This window comes from Aquarana catesbeiana, linkage group LG12 (genome assembly GCF_042186555.1).
Source record: "Aquarana catesbeiana isolate 2022-GZ linkage group LG12, ASM4218655v1, whole genome shotgun sequence".
NCBI lineage: Eukaryota > Metazoa > Chordata > Amphibia > Anura > Ranidae > Aquarana > Aquarana catesbeiana.
The window spans coordinates 99,210,472-99,232,363 of NC_133335.1; the positions used below are offsets into that span (position 1 = coordinate 99,210,472).

The 21,892-nt window shown below is 42.7% G+C and overlaps 1 protein-coding gene across 1 annotated transcript in view; it reads left to right on the forward strand.

Annotated features, from left to right (window-relative positions):
- The window catches only part of DHX8 (DEAH-box helicase 8), a 91,160-nt gene that overhangs the window by 67,572 nt on the left and 1,696 nt on the right, over positions 1-21,892 (forward strand). Inside the window, exons 20-23 of the mRNA XM_073608225.1 lie at positions 5,448-5,585; positions 7,935-8,063; positions 10,117-10,313; positions 17,833-18,012. Of these exons, the coding sequence (XP_073464326.1) occupies positions 5,448-5,585; positions 7,935-8,063; positions 10,117-10,313; positions 17,833-18,012 (644 nt within the window). The remainder of the gene's footprint in view (positions 1-5,447; positions 5,586-7,934; positions 8,064-10,116; positions 10,314-17,832; positions 18,013-21,892) is intronic.

The window sequence follows — 21,892 nt, forward strand, 5'->3', positions numbered from 1 at the left end:
AATCAATCACAAAAGTTTCGAGAATTAAGTGTTATTTTGAGTTAAGGTATAGGTATAAGAAATGATAGGCACAAAAATAGGTAAATTTAAGTGTATGAAGATATGTTCATGGAATGTAAGGGGAGTGAAAGAAGTCTGTAAGAAACAAGCAATCTTCTCTATGGCCAGAACAAGGGATGTTAGGATACTCTGCCTTCAGGAGACCCATCTAGAAAAGGGCTCAGTGAATACACTAAGGAATAGGAGTTACCAAGAGCAGTATCACTCAACTCACACATCGTATTCGAGGGGAGTGAGTGTATTGATAAACACTGGTTTGGTTTTCTCCTGTAGGCAGAGTAGATTGGATGAGTATGGTCGGTATGTCTTTCTCTATTGTAATATTGAGGGACGGGACTGTGTTCTTGCTGGTGTATATATACCTCCTCCATTCAAAACTGAGGTACTCAACAAATTAATAAGTTTTATAGCAGATAAACCTGGGGTGCCAGTTATAGTGATGGGGGATTTTAATATGGCCATGAACAACTGCTTGGATAGATTTCCGGCAGGGTCTTCTCCTGGAGGGGCACCTAGGACCCCGCTCCTCCAATTTTGTGAGGAAGTAGGGTGGGTAGATATCTGGAGGAGGTGGCATCCAGGGGAGAGGCAATATTCATGCCACTCAAGGACACATGCCACTCTGTCTAGGATAGACCTGGTGTTTTGTAATGAGGAGGCTTTGAAAGTGATGGTTGGGATCGAGTACGATCCAAGGGGGCTCTCGGACCACTCACCTGTGATTTTTTCAATCAAAACGGGGGGGTGCGTTGGTCGGAGGGAGTGGAAATTGAATCCCTTTTGGCTTGAGGTGGTTGAGGATGATGGGGGGATTGTGAGCAATTTGAAAGAGTTTATAACCCTGAATCAAGGATCTGCCCCGGTAGGCATAACCTGGGATGCCCTGAAGGCCTACCTTAGAGGAGTTCTTATACAGAAAATCTCCTATGTTAAAAGGAAAGCACAAACTAAAGAACATAAAGCTAGGGTGAAGGTAAAGGAGGTAGAAGATAGATATTTAGAGGAGCCAACTACAGTTAGGCACGAGGCCTGGGTCAAGGGCCAGGAGGAATACAGAAAGATAGCCCTGGAAAAAGAGGAAAAGAGAAAAATGTTTCAGAAACAAAGTTTTTTTTTTGTGAAGGGGAATCGGTGGGCAGGACCTTGGCATTAATAGCTAGGGCTAATGGCTCTCCATCTACTATACCTGCAGTGTGGGATAGGAACGGGAACATTATAAGACACACTTCTGGTATGGTGAAGGTGTTCAAAGAATATTATGAAGATTTGTACAAAGCCCCACAAGCAGATGTAAAAGGGGAGATGCGGGAGTTTTTTGGAAAATTAAGAATAACTTCGCTATCTAGTGAGGAAAGGGAGGCCCTGGAAGCCCCGCTGACATTGATGGAGCTACAAGGAGTGGTAAAGGAAATGGTGAATCAAAAAGCACCAGGACCTGACGGATTACCGGCAGAACTGTATAAAAAATACGGAGAAGTCCTGCTCCCAAAATTGTTAGAAACGTTGAACGGAGCCATGGGGGAAGGTAGTTTACCCATATCTATGACAGAAGCTACAATCATAATTCTTTTGAAAGAGGGGAAGAACCCGCTGGACCCTGCATCATATAGACCAATCTCACTATTATGTACAGACGTTAAGATCTTGGCCAAAGCCCTAGCAAATAGGTTAAAAAAAATAATTTCTAGAGTAGTACACACGGATCAAACCGGTTTTATACCGGGGAGATCAGTGAGTATGAACATTAGGAGAGTGTATGGCAACATACAAGTTCCTACGGAGAGGGGAGGTAACAGGGCGATTTTATCATTAGATGCAGCCAAGGCATTTGATAGCCTTGAGTGGCACTACTTGTGGAAGGTATTGGCAGAGTTTAAATTTGGCCCAAACTTTGTGAATTGGCTGAGGCTTCTATATGACAAACCAAAAGCAAGAGTCAGGGTAAATGGGGAGTGTTCCGAGTGGTTCCAGTTGGGGAGGGGGACGAGACAGGGGTGTCCGTTGTCGCCCCTGCTTTTCGCCCTCGCACTGGAGCCCTTGGCAACGGCTCTGAGGAAATTACAAGAAATACAGGGCTTCAAAAATAGGGGAGTAGAAGAGAAAATCGCAATGTATGCAGATGACATCCTGTTATTTCTGGAAGATACACAAACCTCCCTACTAGCAGCCGTGAAATTAATTAAAGAATTCGGACACTTTTCAGGTTTAAAGATCAATTGGGATAAATCAGCCCTGTTGCCGGTAGACCCCCTAGTGAACTCTCTCTCAAGTCAGGTGAACTCTATAAAAATTGTAGATCAAATGAGATATTTGGGGGTAAACATAACCAGAGATCAAGGGCAGTATATAACAGGGAATGTAGTACCACTAATGGTTAAACTGAAACAGAAGAGCCGGGTGTGGGGTGGCCTTCCTCTCTCGGTCGCCGGTAGATGCAATCTTATCAAAATTATATGGATGCCACAAATCCTTTTTATTCTCCACAATTCCCCTGTCTGCATTCCAGGGCATTGGTTTAGGAAGCTGGACAGCTTATTTAGGGAGTTAATTTGGAAAAGTGGAGTGGCCAGGATGGGATTGAGGGCACTGCGGCGGCCGAGGGAGGCGGGAGGCCTGGCACTACCGGACCCCTGGTGCTATTTTTTAGCAGCTCAAATGCAGTTTATGAGGGGCAGCAACGCGTCTGAAGAAAGGGTGGGAAGAAATAGTTTATGGGTCAGTAACAATAGTCAGAAAACAGAGGTGGAGGCAGTGGAGGCAGAACACTTTGGATATAGTTGCCCCACAACCCAGTTAAAGATCAGATGTTGGAAGACGGTAAAAAAGATATTGGGATATGTGGGGTTTTCTGAGTTCTCCCCGCTATGGAACAACAAGAACCTAAAGGAGTTTAGTGCGGTGGGGAAAATAGAAGAATGGGAGAGGAAGGGTATACACTGCTTGATGCAACTGTACAAAGCAGGGAGGTTGAAATCATTTCAAGAGCTAAGAGAAGAGTTTGAACTACCAAATAGATCATTTTTTGGTTATTTGCAGGTGAAGCACGCTCTGGAGGCACAATTTAAGGGCAAGGAGATAGAGTGGTGCGAAATGCCCGTGTTAAGAAAACTGGTAAATAGTACGGAATCCAGAGGGGGGATCTCAGAAATGTATAAGAGCATATCCGAGGCGGGGCAGGTAGGGGAGGTGGAGCCCAGGAGGAGAATTAAATGGGAGGAAGAGGTTGGCTTAATAACGGTGGAACAGTGGAAATTCAACCTAGCATTGGGATCAAGAATATCTCTTTCACCATCACAAGGGATCTCCCATTTATATTTAATTTATAGACTCTATTATACACCAGCAAGATTATTCAGGTTCGGAAAAAGGCAGGATGCGAAATGTTAGCGTTGTGGGGATAAAAGAGGGGATTTGTTACATATGTTTTGGCGTTGCCCCAAGCTATATAGATACTGGGAAAACCTAGTGGAGGAAATTAACACAGTATTCGGATCCTCATTGGTAATGGAGGCTCGAACCTGCCTTCTGAGCCTATTTGAGGTAAATGGCATGTTGAAGGACACCCAGACAGCAATCATAAGATGCCTGTTTCAGGGCAGGAAAATTATAGCACGGAAATGGCAGAAAAAAGATCCCCCAACGATAGGTGAATGGAGAAGAGAGGTCCAGGATACGATCATTAAGGAGGAATTCTGGTATAGAAGGAGAGGTAGCCTAAAAAAGTATAAGAGTGTATGGAAATTATGGCTGGAGTATGAAAGGGATAGATAGAATGTAGTGTACTAGGTGTTTAGGGGATGTGTATTTGGGAGAGGGAGGGGGGGGGGTGTGGAGTGCTGGGGGGGGGGGGGGGAGAATTGGAGGCTTATAGATGCTACTGTAAAAGATATGCCCACTGTCTAAAATATTTGTTCGGTTGAAGAACTGTGGTCTTCAGTCCTTTTTTTTTTTTTTTAAGTCAGAAGTTATTTTTTGAGTAAATGAAAATAAAGCAAAATTAAAGAGCGGCCACAATGATGTGAATTAAAGAGATGGGATAGTTTTTGATTTTGGAAGTCGAAACAATGTCTCTTAAAAAAGGATTCTCTGATGTGGCAAAAAAAAAAAAAAGCCCAGCAGGTCTTCCCCCAAATTCTTCTTCCCAATGAAAAGCTGCCCTCACTCCTGTGAGCCCAGTGGGGGTGTGCACCCTATCATGGCCCTAAAATACCTTTTCCATGCCAAAATTGTGCACAGAATCCTCAGCATCAGATATTGCATCTGAGAAAAGGGGGATTCATGGCATCCGCACACATCCATGATACCCATCTGCATATTCCCATTTATGCAGTGATTTCTCAGCAGTGTTTTCTGCTCTTAGCAACAGCAGATGGTCATTTTCAGGTTGTCACGCTGCCTTTTGGCCTATCCACTGCTCCCACAGTATTCACAAAGGTCCTAGCATCTCTTCTTGCCCTTCTCAGAACCCAGGTCACAAGTTATCTGGATGCCCTTTTCCTTAAGGACTTCCAGTTGTCGGCAAACATCCACAGTACAGTTTAGGTAAATCCAGCCTTTTGGTAGGGTGATCCAATTTAAAAAAATCTGCTCTCCAGCCCCTTCACCTGGAATACTTGGGTCTGGTTTTTTTACACATCATAAGCAAAGGTTTTCCTTCTTGTTCCTTCTTGAGAATTTGAGGTCCAAGACATCCAACAATGAAATGCTACATAAGAGTTTTAGGCCCCACGATGGCCTCCTGTTGAGGCTGTGCAATTCACCCAATTTCATTCGAGATCTCTCGAACACAACATTTTGTCAACTTGGAAAAAGCATGCTACTGTCCAGCCAAGCAAGAAGGAACAGGAAAATACAAGGATATAATGCAGGAGAATAATGTCTGGTCTCAAGAAGACTCAGTGAAGGAACTGTGACTTTGACCTATTACACTGCATGATGGCTTAGGAAGAGGTATTTTGAATGAAATGTAAGGTAATTGATGTACAATGCTCCATTTAAATTTTATTTTTGTCTGGCGTTGGGCTTTAATTTGTGCAATGTGACTGGGAACAGGTAACAAATATAAAGTAGATGTTTTCCCAATTTGTCTCCAAAAAGTGGATATATATTTTTAATGTTATTGTTTTTTTCTCTTTTGGGCTTCCTTGCATAGAGAGGGGATCATTTTAGGACTTCCAAGTTTCTGGTACCCTAGTAGATACATTTCCATACCTTCCATGTGACTATAATTTCCAGTTTCAAAATTTATATTATAGGATTACAAGGTTGGGAAAGTAACTTTCCAAACTATTTCTTTTATGAGTAATTCACTGAGCTGTATTGTTTAAAATATTTCTTAGCTTGTCTCTTGCAAGTATAAGTTCATACTAGTCTGTCTTTATTTTAAGGCTATGGGGATCAATGATTTGCTGTCTTTCGACTTCATGGATGCTCCACCTATGGAAACTCTCATCACAGCTATGGAACAGTTATATACACTTGGAGCACTAGATGATGAAGGCCTGCTTACACGTCTAGGGCGAAGAGTAAGTATTTTTGGTGGTAATTTTTTTTCCTGACAATCGCTCTTTCAACTGCTATTGGGTGGCCTAAAGCAGGATGTTCTTCAGACATAAAAAAATATTTCTAAATGTGTATAATACGACTGAGCCGCAGTACGTACACATTTCTGCACAGATCCAAATGGCAGCTCTAGAAAGTTATTGGTTGATAATACTGCCAACGTAGCAGGTTTCACTAGTTAGTATAGGGGAAGGCATCACATACTTTACCCATTCATTTAATTAATTGTTTAAGCTCTTAAAGAGGAAGTAAAGCCTCTTTAAAAAAAAAAAAATACACCCTGCAAGGCAAAGGCATAATGAGCTAGTATGCATAGCATACTAGCTCATTATGAATTACCTGAGATCGAAGCCCCGGCATCGGCGCTTGTTAGCCTCCTCCGACGCCATCTATTCCGGAGTGACTTCTGGGTATCGCGGCTCCGGCGCTGTGACTGGCCTGAGCCGCGATGACGTCACTCCCGCACATGTGTGCTGGTGCCACCACTAACGGCATGATCACCATTAGAAACGGCACGCTCAGTGCGCCTGCGCCCGATGTCTACGGTGCATACGGTGGTTTCGCAGGGACAGAAAGTGAAAGCTGTCCCTTTAAAACCTTAAAGGGACATTACAAGGTTTGCAAACTTTTCCTTCCAACTGTATGTAAGCAGGAATTCTGTTTTAGAGCATTTTAAAGCGGGGGTGCCCAACCTTTTGAAGAGCGAGGGCAGTTGCGACTTGGTAACCGGTTGTGGGCCAAAATGAGCGGAGTGGGTGGATGACAGGTCAGTGTCCACGCTGCATATGCAGTGCGGACATGGACACAGCCCACTCTACTCTACTCTATAGGCCCTTCGTTCCGAGATCCCAGACGGAAGGAAAGGGACCCCCTTCTGGTGTATGTGTGTGTTTTTTTTTTTTTTTTTTGCGTATCGGATTGGAGGTAGGCGGGTGTAAATGGATACAAGTCCATTTACATCTGGCGCTCCATAGAGGTGAATTGAGGCTCCAATTGGGTCAGAACGATCGTGTGAAACAGGCCTAAGGCTTTCACATTGATGCACTGCATTTTACTTGCACCAGGGGTGCAGCACAGTTCACCTGTGGCTTTCCTGCAGGTTACCTGCACTTTGCCATAGACTTCTATTATATCCTGTAGGTGTTGTGCAATTTCTGAAAGGGCACCAAGCCCACAGGTAATAACAGAAGTCTATGGCAACGTGCAGGTAACCCGAAGGTGCACCGCGCTGCACCTGGGAATCAGTTTGAAAGCAGCCCAGTAACCACTGCAGAACAGATATGCTTTATATATATATATATATATATATATATATATATATATATATATATATATATATATATATATATATATATATATATATATATATATATATATATATATATATATATATATATATTTAGTAATAAACTTACCTTTAATAACAGTCTTCCATTCAGGTATCGCCAGCTTTTGCTGTCCCATGCAGAGTGCGTTTGGTATCACTACACTTGTGACAGGAGCCGGTGCTATACAGGAAGCATCGGTTTATGCAGTGCTGCTCCGCAGCCGCTTGCTTCCTCTACCCCTGACTTCATTCACAACACTGATGCTCTGGGATGGGGGGTCGGCAACCTACGATCTGGGCTTGCCAACCTGCTAACCCAGAGCGGGAGGTCGCGACAACTGAGGGCTCCATGGGCCACTGGATTGGGCACCCCTGATTTAAAGGATAAGTTCACCTTTAACTTGTTCGTTCCACCTGATTTTAGGGTGGAACATTTAACGGATTCCCAGTGCTGCAGCTGCTGCCCCGCCCTCCTCCTCCGTGTGGCAGCAGTATGGGGAGAAGTTCCCTGTACCAGCTCTCACTGTTTAAAAACAGCGCAGCCATGCGGGGTTCCCCCCACACAGCCACGTCGCTCATACACACAGCTCTGTGTGTAAGTGAACTACAAGCCCTGACATCCTTAGTTGGCTGTAGGCTTGTAGTTCTCAATGAACTACCAGGGCACTGTGGTAGTTCATGGAGTTTTCCTGTCAGTGAGTACACTGACAGTGTGCAGGAGACCTGCATGGCATTAGCGATCTGCAGATCTCTGGTGCAATGCTTTACAGGCTCCTACTACAAAAAATAATAAATGCACATTTTTTTTTTTACCTGCAAAAAGATGTGCATTTATTATTTTTTGTAGAAAGGTGAACTTATCCTTTGTGCTGTTTTGACTTCAAAAGAAAATACTCATTCATACACCCGCTACCTAACACCCAAGGTCTCAACTGGTTCATCTTCTGCTTTTATGTTTTAATTGTTGTATTTGTGTCCTTTTCAGATGGCAGAGTTTCCCCTGGAGCCCATGCTGTGTAAGATGCTCATCATGTCTGTACATCTTGGCTGCAGTGAAGAGATGCTGACCATTGTGTCTATGCTCTCTGTTCAGAATGTGTTCTACAGACCCAAGGTACAAAGCACGCTTCAGTGTTTAATTATGCATGTAACACTATTAAAGCAGTTCTCCAACCTCCCTGCCCCTCCCATTTTTTTCATTTTTATTTATTTTTTTTACACCCCTGCTTACCTTGTGGTGGGTACTGAATTTTTTAGATGCTTAACCACCCATGGATCCAGCGGTGTCTTGCAGAATCCTGTCAGAATTCTGCCCCCGTTGGGTCCCGCACAGCCATCTTTTGTGTGACGTTATCCTGAGGCCCACCGGCTCTTTTGGGTTTTTCCGATGGACCTCGATGACGTGCCACTAAGGCCCATCCCCTCCTCCTTTCTCTATGAAGCACTATACCTCCTAGGATATGTGACGTGCATATCCCAGGAGCCATAGCAGGCATAATGCCTGTCATTCACCTAGACCAGTGATGGCAAACTTTGGCACCCCAGATGGTTTGGAACTACATTTCCCATGATGCTCATACACTCTGCAGTGTAGGTGAGCATCATGGGAAATGTAGTTCCAAAACATCTGGGGTGCCAAAGTTCGCCATCACTGACCTAGGCAAATGACCGGCATTAGGAGAAAAAAAATAGAAGTATGCTTTATTTTAGGGAGGAGTGGAGAGGATATAACTTTACAAATAAGGGTAAAGTTCTGCTTTAAGTTGATGCAAACAGAAACAAAGTCCTTCAGATTGATGGCATATTTCCAGACTTAAAGTGGCCAGCCTATGGACAGTCTTATTCTTAATAAGTAGATGTGCTTCAAAACAAGCCTTCAGTGGCCTCTGTAGCTGCATACGGTATATATGGTGTAATTAATCCTCAAGCTTTATAACGATGCAATAGATTCAGCAGCTCAGCTCACCCTCCCAGCAGTGACTCCGGCACCTTATCTCTAATGTAAACACAAATTGGCAGAAATAGCTGAATTTATAACTTCTGTGTTGGGAACTTTGAGGATTGATTGCTTCAAGGGTCAGTAGGGGCATATTTTAAAGCTTGTTTAAATATTGAAATAATTAAAGGATGTATAAAACATAAGTGTATTGTTTTGCAGCTTACCAGTTCTTAGATGTGGTTGCTGAAATAGTTGTTTTTTTGGGCTAAGAACTAGACATGTGCAATTCGTTTAGTTCCGTATTTTTTCTTTAACAAATTTTGACAAATTAGTTAATTTCCGAAATTTTTGAATTTCCGAAAAAAGCAAAAAGACGAATGAAACTAAAACAAACACATTTTTTGTCTGTGCACATGTCTACTAAGAACATTTCTAGAAAGTACTGCAAAGAGCAGTTGGTCTTGCCAGAAATGTCCTTGTCACTTCATGTGAGCTGAACTGAAAACACAATCTTATCTGCCTTGCAAGCTGTCTTCTGTAAGCTACCAGTTCTCCTCCCCCATGTAATGAAGATGAAGAGAAGAAAACCTCTTTGTAGTCTAAATTAGGAGAGCAACCTACGTGACAATCATGACTCTCTCTGTAGAGTGTGTTGACTAGTAGATACAATGGTGGAGCTAGTGTAGCCAACCAGGGACAGTGTTGTTCACAAGATCACCAGGTAGAAAAAAAGAAAACGAATGCAGCCACAACATCTAAGGGCAGTTAAGCAGCAATATATTAAAAGTTGGGTTTAGATGCACATTAAATGTCTGTAGCCCACAAGTTCATTTTATTGTTTTGAAACTATTTCTAAATTGATCAAATGATCATTCAGTTTGCTATTGCACAACAGTGCTGGATTTAGCCATGCTGAAAATGAAAGTTAAGGGCTGCTTTAGTACAATTGTGTTTTTTACTAGTATAACATAAGTCTTAAAGGGGTGTTCAGCCGCCTTCTTAGCCCTTTTCCTCATACGTAATCCTACTGCTGATTACAGTCATTTGATGAACAGAAATATTTCCGAATTAATATCCACGTATAGCTCAACTGAAGCATAATAATGCTGTGTTTTTAATAGCAAATTGTGCTGGCAAAAGTGAGGCTTTGTGAAAAGAGGTTCCAATGTGTTTAAAATATGTACCAGTTGTAAGAAGAACAGATTCATGGTTGCCCTCTAACTTATAGGACAAACAAGCACTTGCAGACCAGAAGAAGGCAAAGTTTCACCAGACAGAAGGAGACCACCTGACATTGCTGGCTGTGTACAACTCTTGGAAGAACAACAAGTTTTCCAACCCATGGTGCTACGAGAACTTTATTCAAGCTCGTTCACTGAGGCGTTCTCAAGATATTCGCAAACAAATGTTGGGCATAATGGACAGGTATGTTGACTGAATTCAAACCTGAATGTGTGACACCAATGTTTTTGTTAAGTAGAGGCAATTAAAAAGTCTGAAGTGTTACGAGAATCATATTTTCAAGTGTAGGAATTATTGTACATAATAAAATGATATACCATAACATTATTTTACATAACATCCTATTACATAGCGTTATTGTACATACAGTGCATTCGGAAAGTATTCAGAGTGCTTCACTTTTTCCACATTTTGTTATGTTACAGCCTTATTCCAAAATGGATTAAATTCATTATTTTCCTCAAAATTTTACAAACCATACCCCATAATGACAATGCGAAAAGAAGTTTATTTGAAATATTTGCAATTTTAATAAAAATCAAAAAACTCCCATGTACATAAGTATTCACAGCTTTTGCTCAATACATTGTTGAAGCACCTTTGACACCAATTACAGCCTCAAGTCTTTTTGAGTATGATGCTACAAGCTTGGCACACCTATTTTTGGGCAGTTTCTCCCTTTCTTCTTTGCAGGACCTCTCAAGTGCCATCAGGTTGGATGGGGAGCGTCAGTGCACAGCCATTTTTTCCAGAGATGTTAAATCGGGTTCAAGTCTGGGCTCTGGCTGGGCCACTCAAGGACATTCACAGAGGTGTCCTGTGGCCACTCCTTTGTTATCTTGGCTGTGTGCTTAGGGTCATTGTCCTGTTGGAAGATGAACCTTCGCCCCAGTCTGAGGTCCAGAGCGCTCTGAAGCAGGTTTTCATAGAGGATGTCTCTATACATTGCTGCATTCATCTTTCCCTCAATTCTGACTAGTCTCCCAGTTCCTGCTGCTGAAAAACCTCCCCACAGCATGATGCTGCCACCGCCATGCTTCACTGTAGGGATGGAATTGGCCAGGTGATGAGCAGTGCCTGGTTTCCGCCAGACATGACGTTTGCCATTCAGGCCAAAGAGTTCAATCTTTTTTTCATCAAACCAGACAATTTTTTGTTTCTCATGGCCTTCAGGTGCCTTTTGGCAAACTCCAGGTGGGCTGTCATGTACCTTTTACTAAAGAGTGGCTTTCGTCTGGCCACTCTACCACCATACAGGCCTGATTGGTGGAGTGCTACAGGAGATGGTTGTCCTTCTGGAAGGTTCTCTCTCCACAGAGAAACGCTGGAGCTCTGTCGGAGTGACCATCGGGTTCTTGGTCACCTCCCTGACTAAGACCCTTCTCCCCCGATCACAGGCCCGCTCTAGGTAGAGTCCTGGTGGTTCCAAACCTCTTCCATCTATGGATGATAAAGGCTACTGTGCTCATTGGGGCCTTTAATGCTGCAGAAATGTGTCTGTTCCCTTCCCCAGATCTGTGCCTCGATACAACCCTGTTTCGGAGGTCTACAGACAATTCCTTGGACTTCATTGCTTGGTTTGTGCTCTGACGTGCACTGTTAACAGTGGGACCTTATATAGACAGGTGTGTGCATTTCCAGATCATGTCCAATCAACTTAACACAGCCACAGGTGGACTCCAAGTTTTAGAAACATCTCAAGGATGATCAGTGGAAACAGGATGCACCTGAGCTCAATTTTGAGTATCATGTCAAAGGCTGTAAATACTTATGTACATGTGATTTATTTATTTATTTATTTTTTTTTGTAATAAATTTGCAAAGATTTTAAACAAACTTCTTTCACGTAGTCATTATGGGGTATTGTTTGTAGAATTTTGAGTAAAATAATGAATTTAATCCATTTTGGAATAAGGCTGTAATATAACAAAATGTGGAAAAAATTGAAGCACTATGAATATATTCCCGATGCACCGTATCATATTCTAACACCCGTTGCTGCCTTTGTATTGGTTGTAAAGTCACTTTTATTCTGAAATTGTTAGAGTAGTGGGGTTAAGGTCTGGGCTCTGACTAGGCCATTCCAAAAGGTGCATTCTCTGTTTCTGAAGCCAGCCTATGGTGGCTTTACTGTGATGCTTAAGGGCTTTGTCCTGCTGCATCACCCAAAACTTGAATTCATTTTCCCCTCGATTTTGATAGCAAGTGGTCCAGGTCCTGAGGCAGTGAAGCAAGCCCAAATCATGATGTTCCCTCCACTATACTTCACACTTGGGATAATGTTTTGATGTTGGTAAGCTGTGCCCTTTTTGTGGCATACATGGTGCTGAGTATTCTTCCTGAACAATTCAACTTTTGCTTCATCAGTCCACAAAACATTTTATCAGTAGCGTTGTGATTTGCCAAGGTGCTCTTTGGCAAACGTCGGGCACGCAACAATTTTTTTATTTTTTTTGGGAGAGCAGCGGCTTCCTCTGGTGTTCTGCCATGGACACTCTGCCTGTCAGACTTGCGTATGGTAGACTCATGAACAGGGATGTTTTCCAGTTCCAGGGATGTCTTCAATCCTTTAGCTGTTGCATGTGGGTTCTTCTTTACCTCATTGAGGATTTTGTGTTGCGCCTTGAGAGTAATCTTGGCTGGGCACCCACTTCTAGGAAGAGTTGCCACAGTACTACAACAGTCTCTATAGACAGTTTGTCTAACTGTCCACTGATGGATGCCTAAACACCTTGAGATTGCTTTGTATCCCTTTCCAGCCTTTTGTAGATAAATTACTTTTGATCATGTGTCTTCAGAGAGCTACTTTTTGCGATGCATGGTTCACATCCGCTGATGCTTCTTATAAACGGCAATTATATAATGTGAGTTTTTTTTTTTTTTTTTTTGTTTTTTTTTTATAAATCAAAGTAGCTTTAAACCAAACCTCCAAACTCATTTCATTAGCTGTACTCCATGTGTGCAAACTACCGACTCCAATTAGCATTTGTACGTACTTTATCCTCCAGCACTGTAAATGTTTATTGGTGTGTTCAGTAAAGAAAGAAATTAGAATTGAGTGTTTCTTCAGCTTAAGCACGTTGTGTTTGTCTATTGTTGCGACTTAGATGAGGATCAGATCACATTTTATGGCAAAATACTGCAGAAAACCAGTTAATTCCAAGGGGTTCACAAAATTTTTCTTGCCACTGTATGTAGTCCATACTGAGCCGTAAGCAAAACTTATACTCAGAAAAACTATGATAAAAGGGTTTCCATTATCTTTAAAAGAAAGGGAGACATAATGTGAATGTTGGGGCAGGAAAAATGGCAGTCAGGAGAATATCCTGCCTCCACTCAGACCTGTGTGTCAGATAGGTGCCATCTGTGGTTGTATTATCCTGACTGAGTGTCATATGATGTCCAGCAGGATAGGCCGCTAGTACACGCCCGCGGCGATCGGTAGTGTCAGTCTGACACACCGCATCTCTGATTCCTGTAGAGAGCCTATGACGTAGGCTCTTTACCATGTGATCAGCTGTGTCCAATCACAGCTCATCACATGGTAACCAAGAAGTGCCTTTTATCTGCTTTTCCTCTACTCGCACTGTCAAGGCACAAGTAGAGGAGAGCAGATTGGCTGCTCTCCTGACAGGGGGAGTCTTTGTTCATAATCAGCGCATTGATTATCAATGCATTGACCATCAGTGCCGCCTCATCAGTGAAGAAGAAAACTTACTTATTTACAAAGTTTTATAACAGAAAATGAAAAAAAAAAAAGTTTTTCTTCGTTTCAGTCTTTTTACTTTTTAGCGCAAAAAAAAAACTCCCAGTGGTGAGCAAATGGGGAAAAAATTATAAACATTTTGTTTAAGTACAGTGTTGCATGACCACGCAATTTGTGCAAAATGCGACAGCACTGAAAGCTGAAAATTGGGCAGGAAGGGGGCGAAAGTGCCCTGTACTGAAGTGGTTAATGTAGAGATTTAAATAAATGAATTAGAAGTAAAGGATATCACACTGGTAGCCATGAGTGTTGACGGGTTAATATCACCCAGACCAGCAACCAAACCGACATAGAGAGGCGCCAGTAACCATGCTGTGGGGGGATGGAAGCCTGTTCGGGTTTGGAAACCTGTAGACCGGTAAAATGAAGCTGTGACACGTTTCGCGTGAACCTACCAGAAACAGTCGAGCTTGCGCTCCACGGGCATTCACCTTCCTTCTACAATTCCTGCTGTCGCTGCAGAGTAATGTCATCCATGTGCGCTGGCCTTCACCAGGTTGGCCCTCCGGTCCATTCCACAGCATTTGCTACTGGATTGCAGTGACTCTTCCAGCTGGTGCCTCAGGTTTCCATCCCCGAACAGGCTTCTGTCCCCCCCACAGCATGGGTATTGGCTTCTCCATGTTTGTTTGGCTGCTGGTCTGGATGGTGTTACCCTTCAACTAGTGTAGTTTTATTTTGCTTATGCAATTATTTTATTCTCTCTACATTAAGGACAATAAACAGTATTGCCTTATTCATGGTTTAGTCTACTCCTAATGCTTCCATGCCTCTGGTTATCCAGGCTGCTGAGCGCTGTTTACAGGTTTAGTTCTAGCAAAAACTATAAATCTGCTGTGGGGTTAGAACTGTAGATGGATATGGTGAAGTGTGTGGGAAGGGGCTATATATATGAAAATTTTCTGTGATGAGAAGTGCAAATGGTAAACCAGAGCTGCGTTGTTATTGGTTGCTAATTTCTTAGCTCTAGATTTGGGGATATCTTTTTAGATCCGGCTCATGTATAGTTTGCTTTTATATAAAGTTTTCAACATACGGTGGATATAAAAAGTCTACACACCCCTGTTAAAATGTCAGGTTTCTGTGATGTAAAAAATGAGACAAAGATAAATCATTTTAGAACTTTTTTCACCTTTTAATGTGACCTATAAACTTTACAACTCAGTTGACCAACAAACTAAAATCTTTTAGGTGGAGGGAAGTAAAAATAAAAAACTAAAGATATATGGTTGCAAAAGTGTGCACACCCTTACACTAATACTTTGTTGAAGCACGTTTTGTTTTTATTACAGCACTCAGTCTTTTTGTATATGAGTCTATCAGCATGGCACATCTTGACCTGGCAATATTTGCCCACTCTTCTTTGCAAAACACTCCAAATCTGTCAGATTGCGAGGGCATCTCCTGTGCACAGCCCTCTTCAGATCACCCCACAGATTTTCAATGGGGTTCAGGTCTGGGCTCTGGCTGGGCCATTCCAAAACTTTTTAATCTTCTTTTAGAGATGCCATTCCTTTGTTGATTTTAGATGTATGCTTTGGGTCATTGCCCTGCTGAAAGATGGAATTCCTTTTCATGTTCAGCTTTCTAGCAGAAGCCTGAAAGTTTTGTGCCAATATTGACTGGTATTTCGTACTGTTCATAATTCCCTCTACCTTGACTAAGGCCCCTGTTCCAGCTGAAGAAAAATGACTCCAAAGCATGATGCTGCCACCCCCATACTTCACTGTGGGTATGGTGTTATTTTGGTGATGTGCAGTGTAGTTTTTGTGCCAAACCTATCTTTTGGAATTATGGCCAAAAAGTTCAACCTTGGTTTCATCAGACCATAACACATGTTCCCACATGGTTTTGGGAGACTTCAGATGTATTTTTGCAAAATTTATCCGGGCTTGGATGTTTTTCTTCATAAGAAAAGGCTTTCCGTCTTGCCACTCCACCCCATAGCCCAGACATATGAAGAATACGGGAGATCGCTGTCACATGTACCACACAGCCAGTACTTGCCAGATATTTAAGGTTGCTGTAGGCCTCTTGGCAGCCTCCCTGATCAGTTTTCTTCTCGTCATTTCATCAATTTTGTTTAGTTCTTGGTAATGTCACTGCTGTGCCATATTTTTACACTTGATGATGACTGTCTTCTCTGTGTTCCATGGCATATCTAATGCCTTGGAAATTCTTTTGTACCCTTCTCCTGACTGATACCTTTTAACAATGAGATCCCTCTGATGCTTTGGAAGCTCTCTGCGGACCATGGCTTTTGCTGTGACTAAGAAAAGGTCAGGAAAGACCTAATAGAACAGCTCAACTTTATTTGGGGTTAATCAGTGGCGCTTTAAATGATGACAGGTGTGTACTGACTTCTATTTAACATGAGTTTAAATGTGATTGCTTAATTCTGAACACAGCTACATCCACAGTTAAGAGGGTGTGCAAACTTATGCAACTTATTTGTGTAGACTTTTTATATCCACTGTAGATGGTGACAAAAAAAAATACAACTTAAAGTGTAAGTTCACCTTTACAGAAAATCTGTAAGGTGACCTTACACTGGAGCCCCAACCCCCCCCAGTCCTGCTGTACCGAAGATCTGCTATCCTCCTCTGTCAGATGTCAACATGCTGCTTCACTGGTCCGGGGAAGCAGAAATCCCCCACGGCTTTCTCTCCTCACAGTGCTGACAGGACGGGCTAGATGGATTCTGATTGGTCAGCGCCATCAATGTGAAGGTGCTGACCAATCTAGAATTACTCTGGTCTGTACTGGTTAAGCAGTATGGATAGAAGATTAAGTTGCAGGGATTTCAAATCCTTGGACCGGTGAAGTGGCATGCCAGCGTCAGACAGCGGAGGATTGTGGGACTCCAGTACAGTGCGACCAGGGGAGATGGGGGATATCCAATGGTAAGGTCACCTTACAGATTTTCTCTAAAGGTGAATTTACACTTTAAAGACAGACACAATATTAACGGGTCATGATGGTAAAAAGGTTGTTTGCTTCGAAGACTTTATAGTCTAGATAAAAATGATTCCATTGTGTACAGTGAGATCATTTATATTAACAAACAATTCCAGGCAGGAAGAAAATAGTTTTAGATGTGTCCAGGAATCTTTGCAACGGTGCTAAAGTCAGTCCAGTTTACCTTTTTAATCTGAGTTTTATATTGTTGATTGCAGTCCTGATTCTTTAAGACCGCAAAAAGCATATAGTGTGAGAAATGTGAAACATCTGCTTTGCACATTCCTGTGGTTTAGGTACTGGTGCTAACAAGACACCAGATAACTGCTGAAAAGACAAAACAGCTTGGTAAGCTTTAGTTATGCCTGGATTAAAAAACAAAGCCCTAGGCAGCAAGACTGTTCTTCATGCATGCAGTTCAAGTTTTAAAGGAAACCTGCTAGTAAAATATTGCAGGCTTCCATTGCTGACCTCGTCTTCTGAAAAGGTTACTTGGCTTGTTACCCCACTGATTACCCCACTGACTTCAATACTTTCAGAGTCACCCACAAGAGTCAGAACAAGTATGCCGAAAATGACTTCTGACAACAATCTACATTCTTATTCCAGTTTAGTGACTCAGGAAATACTGAGGCCAGTGGGTCATATAACAGCTTTTCCATTATATTCAGAAGAAGGATAGCAATGGCACCCACATATACTACTTAGTACCGGTGTTCTGTAGTTGTATACTTTGCTTGGATTGTAAATTTTTATAGTGTAAAAAAGATGTGTTTTTCAACACTTTCGCTGCCGTCTCTTTATATGTTTCTTATTTCAAGATGTTCTATTTGTTTCAGTTAAAATGTAATGATATTCTGATCCTTGAAAATTGTTGCTCTTGCCCATAATGCATAGTGTCATGTAAACATCCATCATCTGGTGTCATTTCAGCTGCGGATATATTTGCATTGATTTTATGTTAATATCTTTTTACAGACATAAACTGGATGTTGTGTCCTGTGGTAAAGCGACAGTAAGAGTACAGAAAGCTATATGCAGTGGTTTCTTCCGAAATGCGGCCAAGAAGGACCCTCAGGAAGGCTATAGGACTCTCATAGACCAGCAAGTGGTCTATATTCACCCATCCAGTGCTCTATTCAACAGACAGCCAGAGTGGTAAGAAAGCTACAATTTTTTTGTTTTCTTTTCTTTGGTAATTTGATCAGTACAGTTTTCTTTATATTCCAATAGATGTCAAGGTGTAAATTTGAGAATGTCATTGTAAATCATAATCGATAATAAATATATGCTAATTTCATAATTACAATTTTATAAATGGTATTCTGTAAAAAATGTTTAGAGTTCAGTTATTCCAAACAGTGAGGCCCCTGTAGCAAAATCATAGTAAAAACACCTACGTTTCCCTGCGATTCTGGTGTGTTTTTGGGCCACCTGCACCTGTGAAGAATGGACATGTGACTCAAAAACACAAATCGCGGGTGCGTTGTTACCACGATTTTGGTGCGATTTCCATTCATTTTAATGGGAAGCTACGTTTTTGGTGTGGTTTTCAAAACTACACCAAAGATGCAGCATGCAAGACTTTTCAAAACGCACCGCACCCACAGTGCAGTGGTGTGAGGATTTAAAGGGAAACCTTTTTCCTGCTTTTCCTTGCAAGGTAAAAACTAGGGTTGTCCGATAACACTTTAAGGCCGAGTACAAGTACCGATACTTTTTAAAAAATTTTTTAAAATTTTGGCATTGGCTTTGCGCTCCTTGAATGGGCCGATCGGCTGAGCACTGAGAGCTACCTCATTATTTGCACCACCAGGTACCTTTTTACATTTCCTGTATTCTGGTGATTTTACAGCATAAGGGGTCAGTGCACCAAGACTGAGCGCTAACATCTGCTGAGTGGCTTATCTGTTCAGCGCTCTTTTACATCCATTGGCTTTGGGGAAGCATTGTCCCACTGCTTCTTTTACTTTGCAAAGTTCTACATGGCCAGTCCATTGACATTGGTAATCTCCATTCATCCAACCTTCACTGGCTACCAACTGTTTGACCTTTGCGAGTACCCTGAGCCCTTGCCTCGTACTTGGACTTTGATTGCATCACTGGCACAGTCATCACATGTCTATATCAAAACACAGAAGGGACGTGCTCACTGTAATGGGTAATCCCAGCTCACACTCCACTAATGGCCTTGGAAACATGACCCCAGCTTACACTTTGCTAATTGTTCTAGCGTTTGCACTGTGCCCTGATAGTTGTAGGGTTTACCTGATCAGATGATTTTTGAGGAATTACAGTCTTCTGTTTCTGCCCCTGTTGAGTTAGTATGTACTTCTCTGCATCTGCAGGATTTCTTTTTCCAGTCTTGGGTCTTGCAGTGGTCCTACAACTGCAAAGACCTTCCTATTACACCTATTCTTCGAAGTTATTCCTCTGTGAACTTTGGAAGCACCCCCAGGGGTCCTGGCTTTCCCCATGTGCTTGCTGGAGCTGTTTCTATTTGGGAGGAATTTGTAAAACAGAGGTTTATACCCATTGTGGATCTGTCGGTTACCCTCCTTAACAGAGAAACCATTAGGCCGGTAGAGAGCATTGTTATCTTCAATGATTCTACTGACAAACAACTCGAATCCCACTTTAAAACCCTAGTCTCTCTAGTGGATCCTGCCTTTTGGCGGATTAAGGTCACAACTAGAAAAGGGCATGCTGTGGCGGAATGGACTACATCCTTCAAAAGAGATCACTCCCCTGCGGCAGTGGACCCATTCTTGACAGTGTTTAGATCAGATATCAGGGGCCCTTATGCTTCAGCTGTGTTGGCCAGATAAAAGCATCTAGGCATGTGTCTTGTATGAATACAATGGCCATACAAATGCACAGAGGACTATATCAGCAGTGCTATATCCAAAGAGAGCCTTGCTTGCTTGGTCTTTGAGCGTAGACATCTCTTTGGACCTACCCATGATATTATCATTAAGGATATCATTGGTGGTTGGAGCATTCACCTACCTCAGCGCAATAAATCAAAATCACTTCCCTCCTTCACCTACTTCTAGAGAGGGGAAAAAGATTTTCATGAGGGGTGTACATGGTCAGCAACAATGTTTTTAGGTAGGTGGTAAGTGTCAAGTAACAGCCACATGAATGGCAGGACCCAAGATTTCCCAGCAGAACATTGTGCAAAGCATCACGCTGCCTCCGTAGGCTTACTTCTTCCCAAATGGCATCCTAGTGCCATCTCTTCCCCAAGTTAGTAACACACATGCACCCTGCCGTCCACATGATGTAAAAAAGAAAAACGATTACTCAGACCAGGTCACCTTCTTCCATTGCTCCATGGTCCAGTTGTGATGCTCAAGTGCCTGATGTAGGCACATTCTCCCACCGCCTTCTGCTGGCTCTCCCGTCCCACCGGGACAGCTGGCACTTCTGCTGGCTGATCAAAGAGGTGGCAGTGGTGGAACCCACTGCAGAACATGCCAGGAACAGATTGGGGAGCCTGGCTCCCCAGTGTACTACTCATCCCTGAACCTGAGGCAGGACTCAAGCAGGGGGTGTGGCCAGCCTTGGAGGGGATCACACCTTGCCACAGGTGTGCTGTTGTAAGAGAAGGCTGTGTAGTTGCTACTGAGTGGAGAGATGGTGATCGGGAAACGCATGCTAACCCTTTCATTGCTTGCAGATGAGATCCCAGTTGGACGTGCATGATTAAGCCTTTCAGATCTGTGTTTGAAGTGTATTATTAACTATTTCATTGCTAGCAGATCCCTGGTGGAAATATGCATTTCCATTAGGGATCTGCTAGCAGTGAAATGTTTTACTTCAATACAGGGCACTTACACCCCCTTCCTGCCCAGGCCATTTTTCAGCTTTCAGCGCTGACGCACTTTGAATGACAATTTTGCAGTTGTGCTACACTGTAACCATGTGAAATGGTTATCATTTTCTTCACACAAATAGAGCTTTCTTTTAGTGGTATTTAATCACTTCTGGGTTTTTAATTTTTTCCTAAAAAAAAAAGAAAGACTGAAAATTTTGAAAAAAATGAACGTTTTTCTTAGTTTCTATCAATAAATTTTGTAAATAAGTAATTTTTCTCCTTCACTGATGGGCGCTGATGAGGCGGCACAGATGGGCTGTACTGATGGGCACTAATGAGGCGACACTGATTAGGTGGCACTGATGAGGCATGAATATGCTGCACTGGTGGGTGGCACTGATGGGCAGCAGTGATAGCCAGCACTGACTGGCATCACTAATGGGTACTCACTGCTGGCACAGTGGGCATTTTATTGTAATCAGGGCACTGATTATCAGTGCCCTGATTGTATGCCTAGATGTCCTCTGTGAGAAGATGTTGCTGATTGGCTCTCCTCTCCTCACACTGTCAGACGTGATTGGATACAGACGATCACATGGTTTACAGAGATCGTGGTCGCGCCGTGTCCTAACACAGCGTGAGAGAGAGGGGCCGTTGTGGGCACCGTCATATGACGTCCAGAACGAGAGCCGCACCGCCCCGTCGTCGTTTGATGGTGGGCGAGTGGCAAGTGGATAATCATACTCTTCCAACACAGATCTGAAATGGTTAATCATGCACATCCAACTGCGTTCTCATCTGCCAGCAATGAAAGGGTTAATTGTGTCTAGTGACGCTGTGTGAAATGCGTCTGTTTGCCTGTCCTGTGGTGTTATCCAGGTTAGAGATTTTATAATAAAGAGATTCATCACTACCTCGGTGTGCAGCCATCCATTCTTTTTTTTTTTATCCAATCGTGTCTAGTAACCAGGGATCTTCTAGCAATGAAGCTTTCATTGCTAGAAGATCCTTGGTGACTGGACACGATTAACAAAATGGTGGAAAAGTCACACTTGCGATCAGGCCATGGCGTTCCGCCACCATGGGAGTGCCCCAAGACGACAGGAAAGGGTCCCGCTGCAGGACCATAATAAAGGGCCTTGGGCCTAGTGGCTTGGGCCCCGGGACCAATGGAAAGGACATGGGGGCCTTGAAGGTTCTAGTTATGTCTCTGAGAGG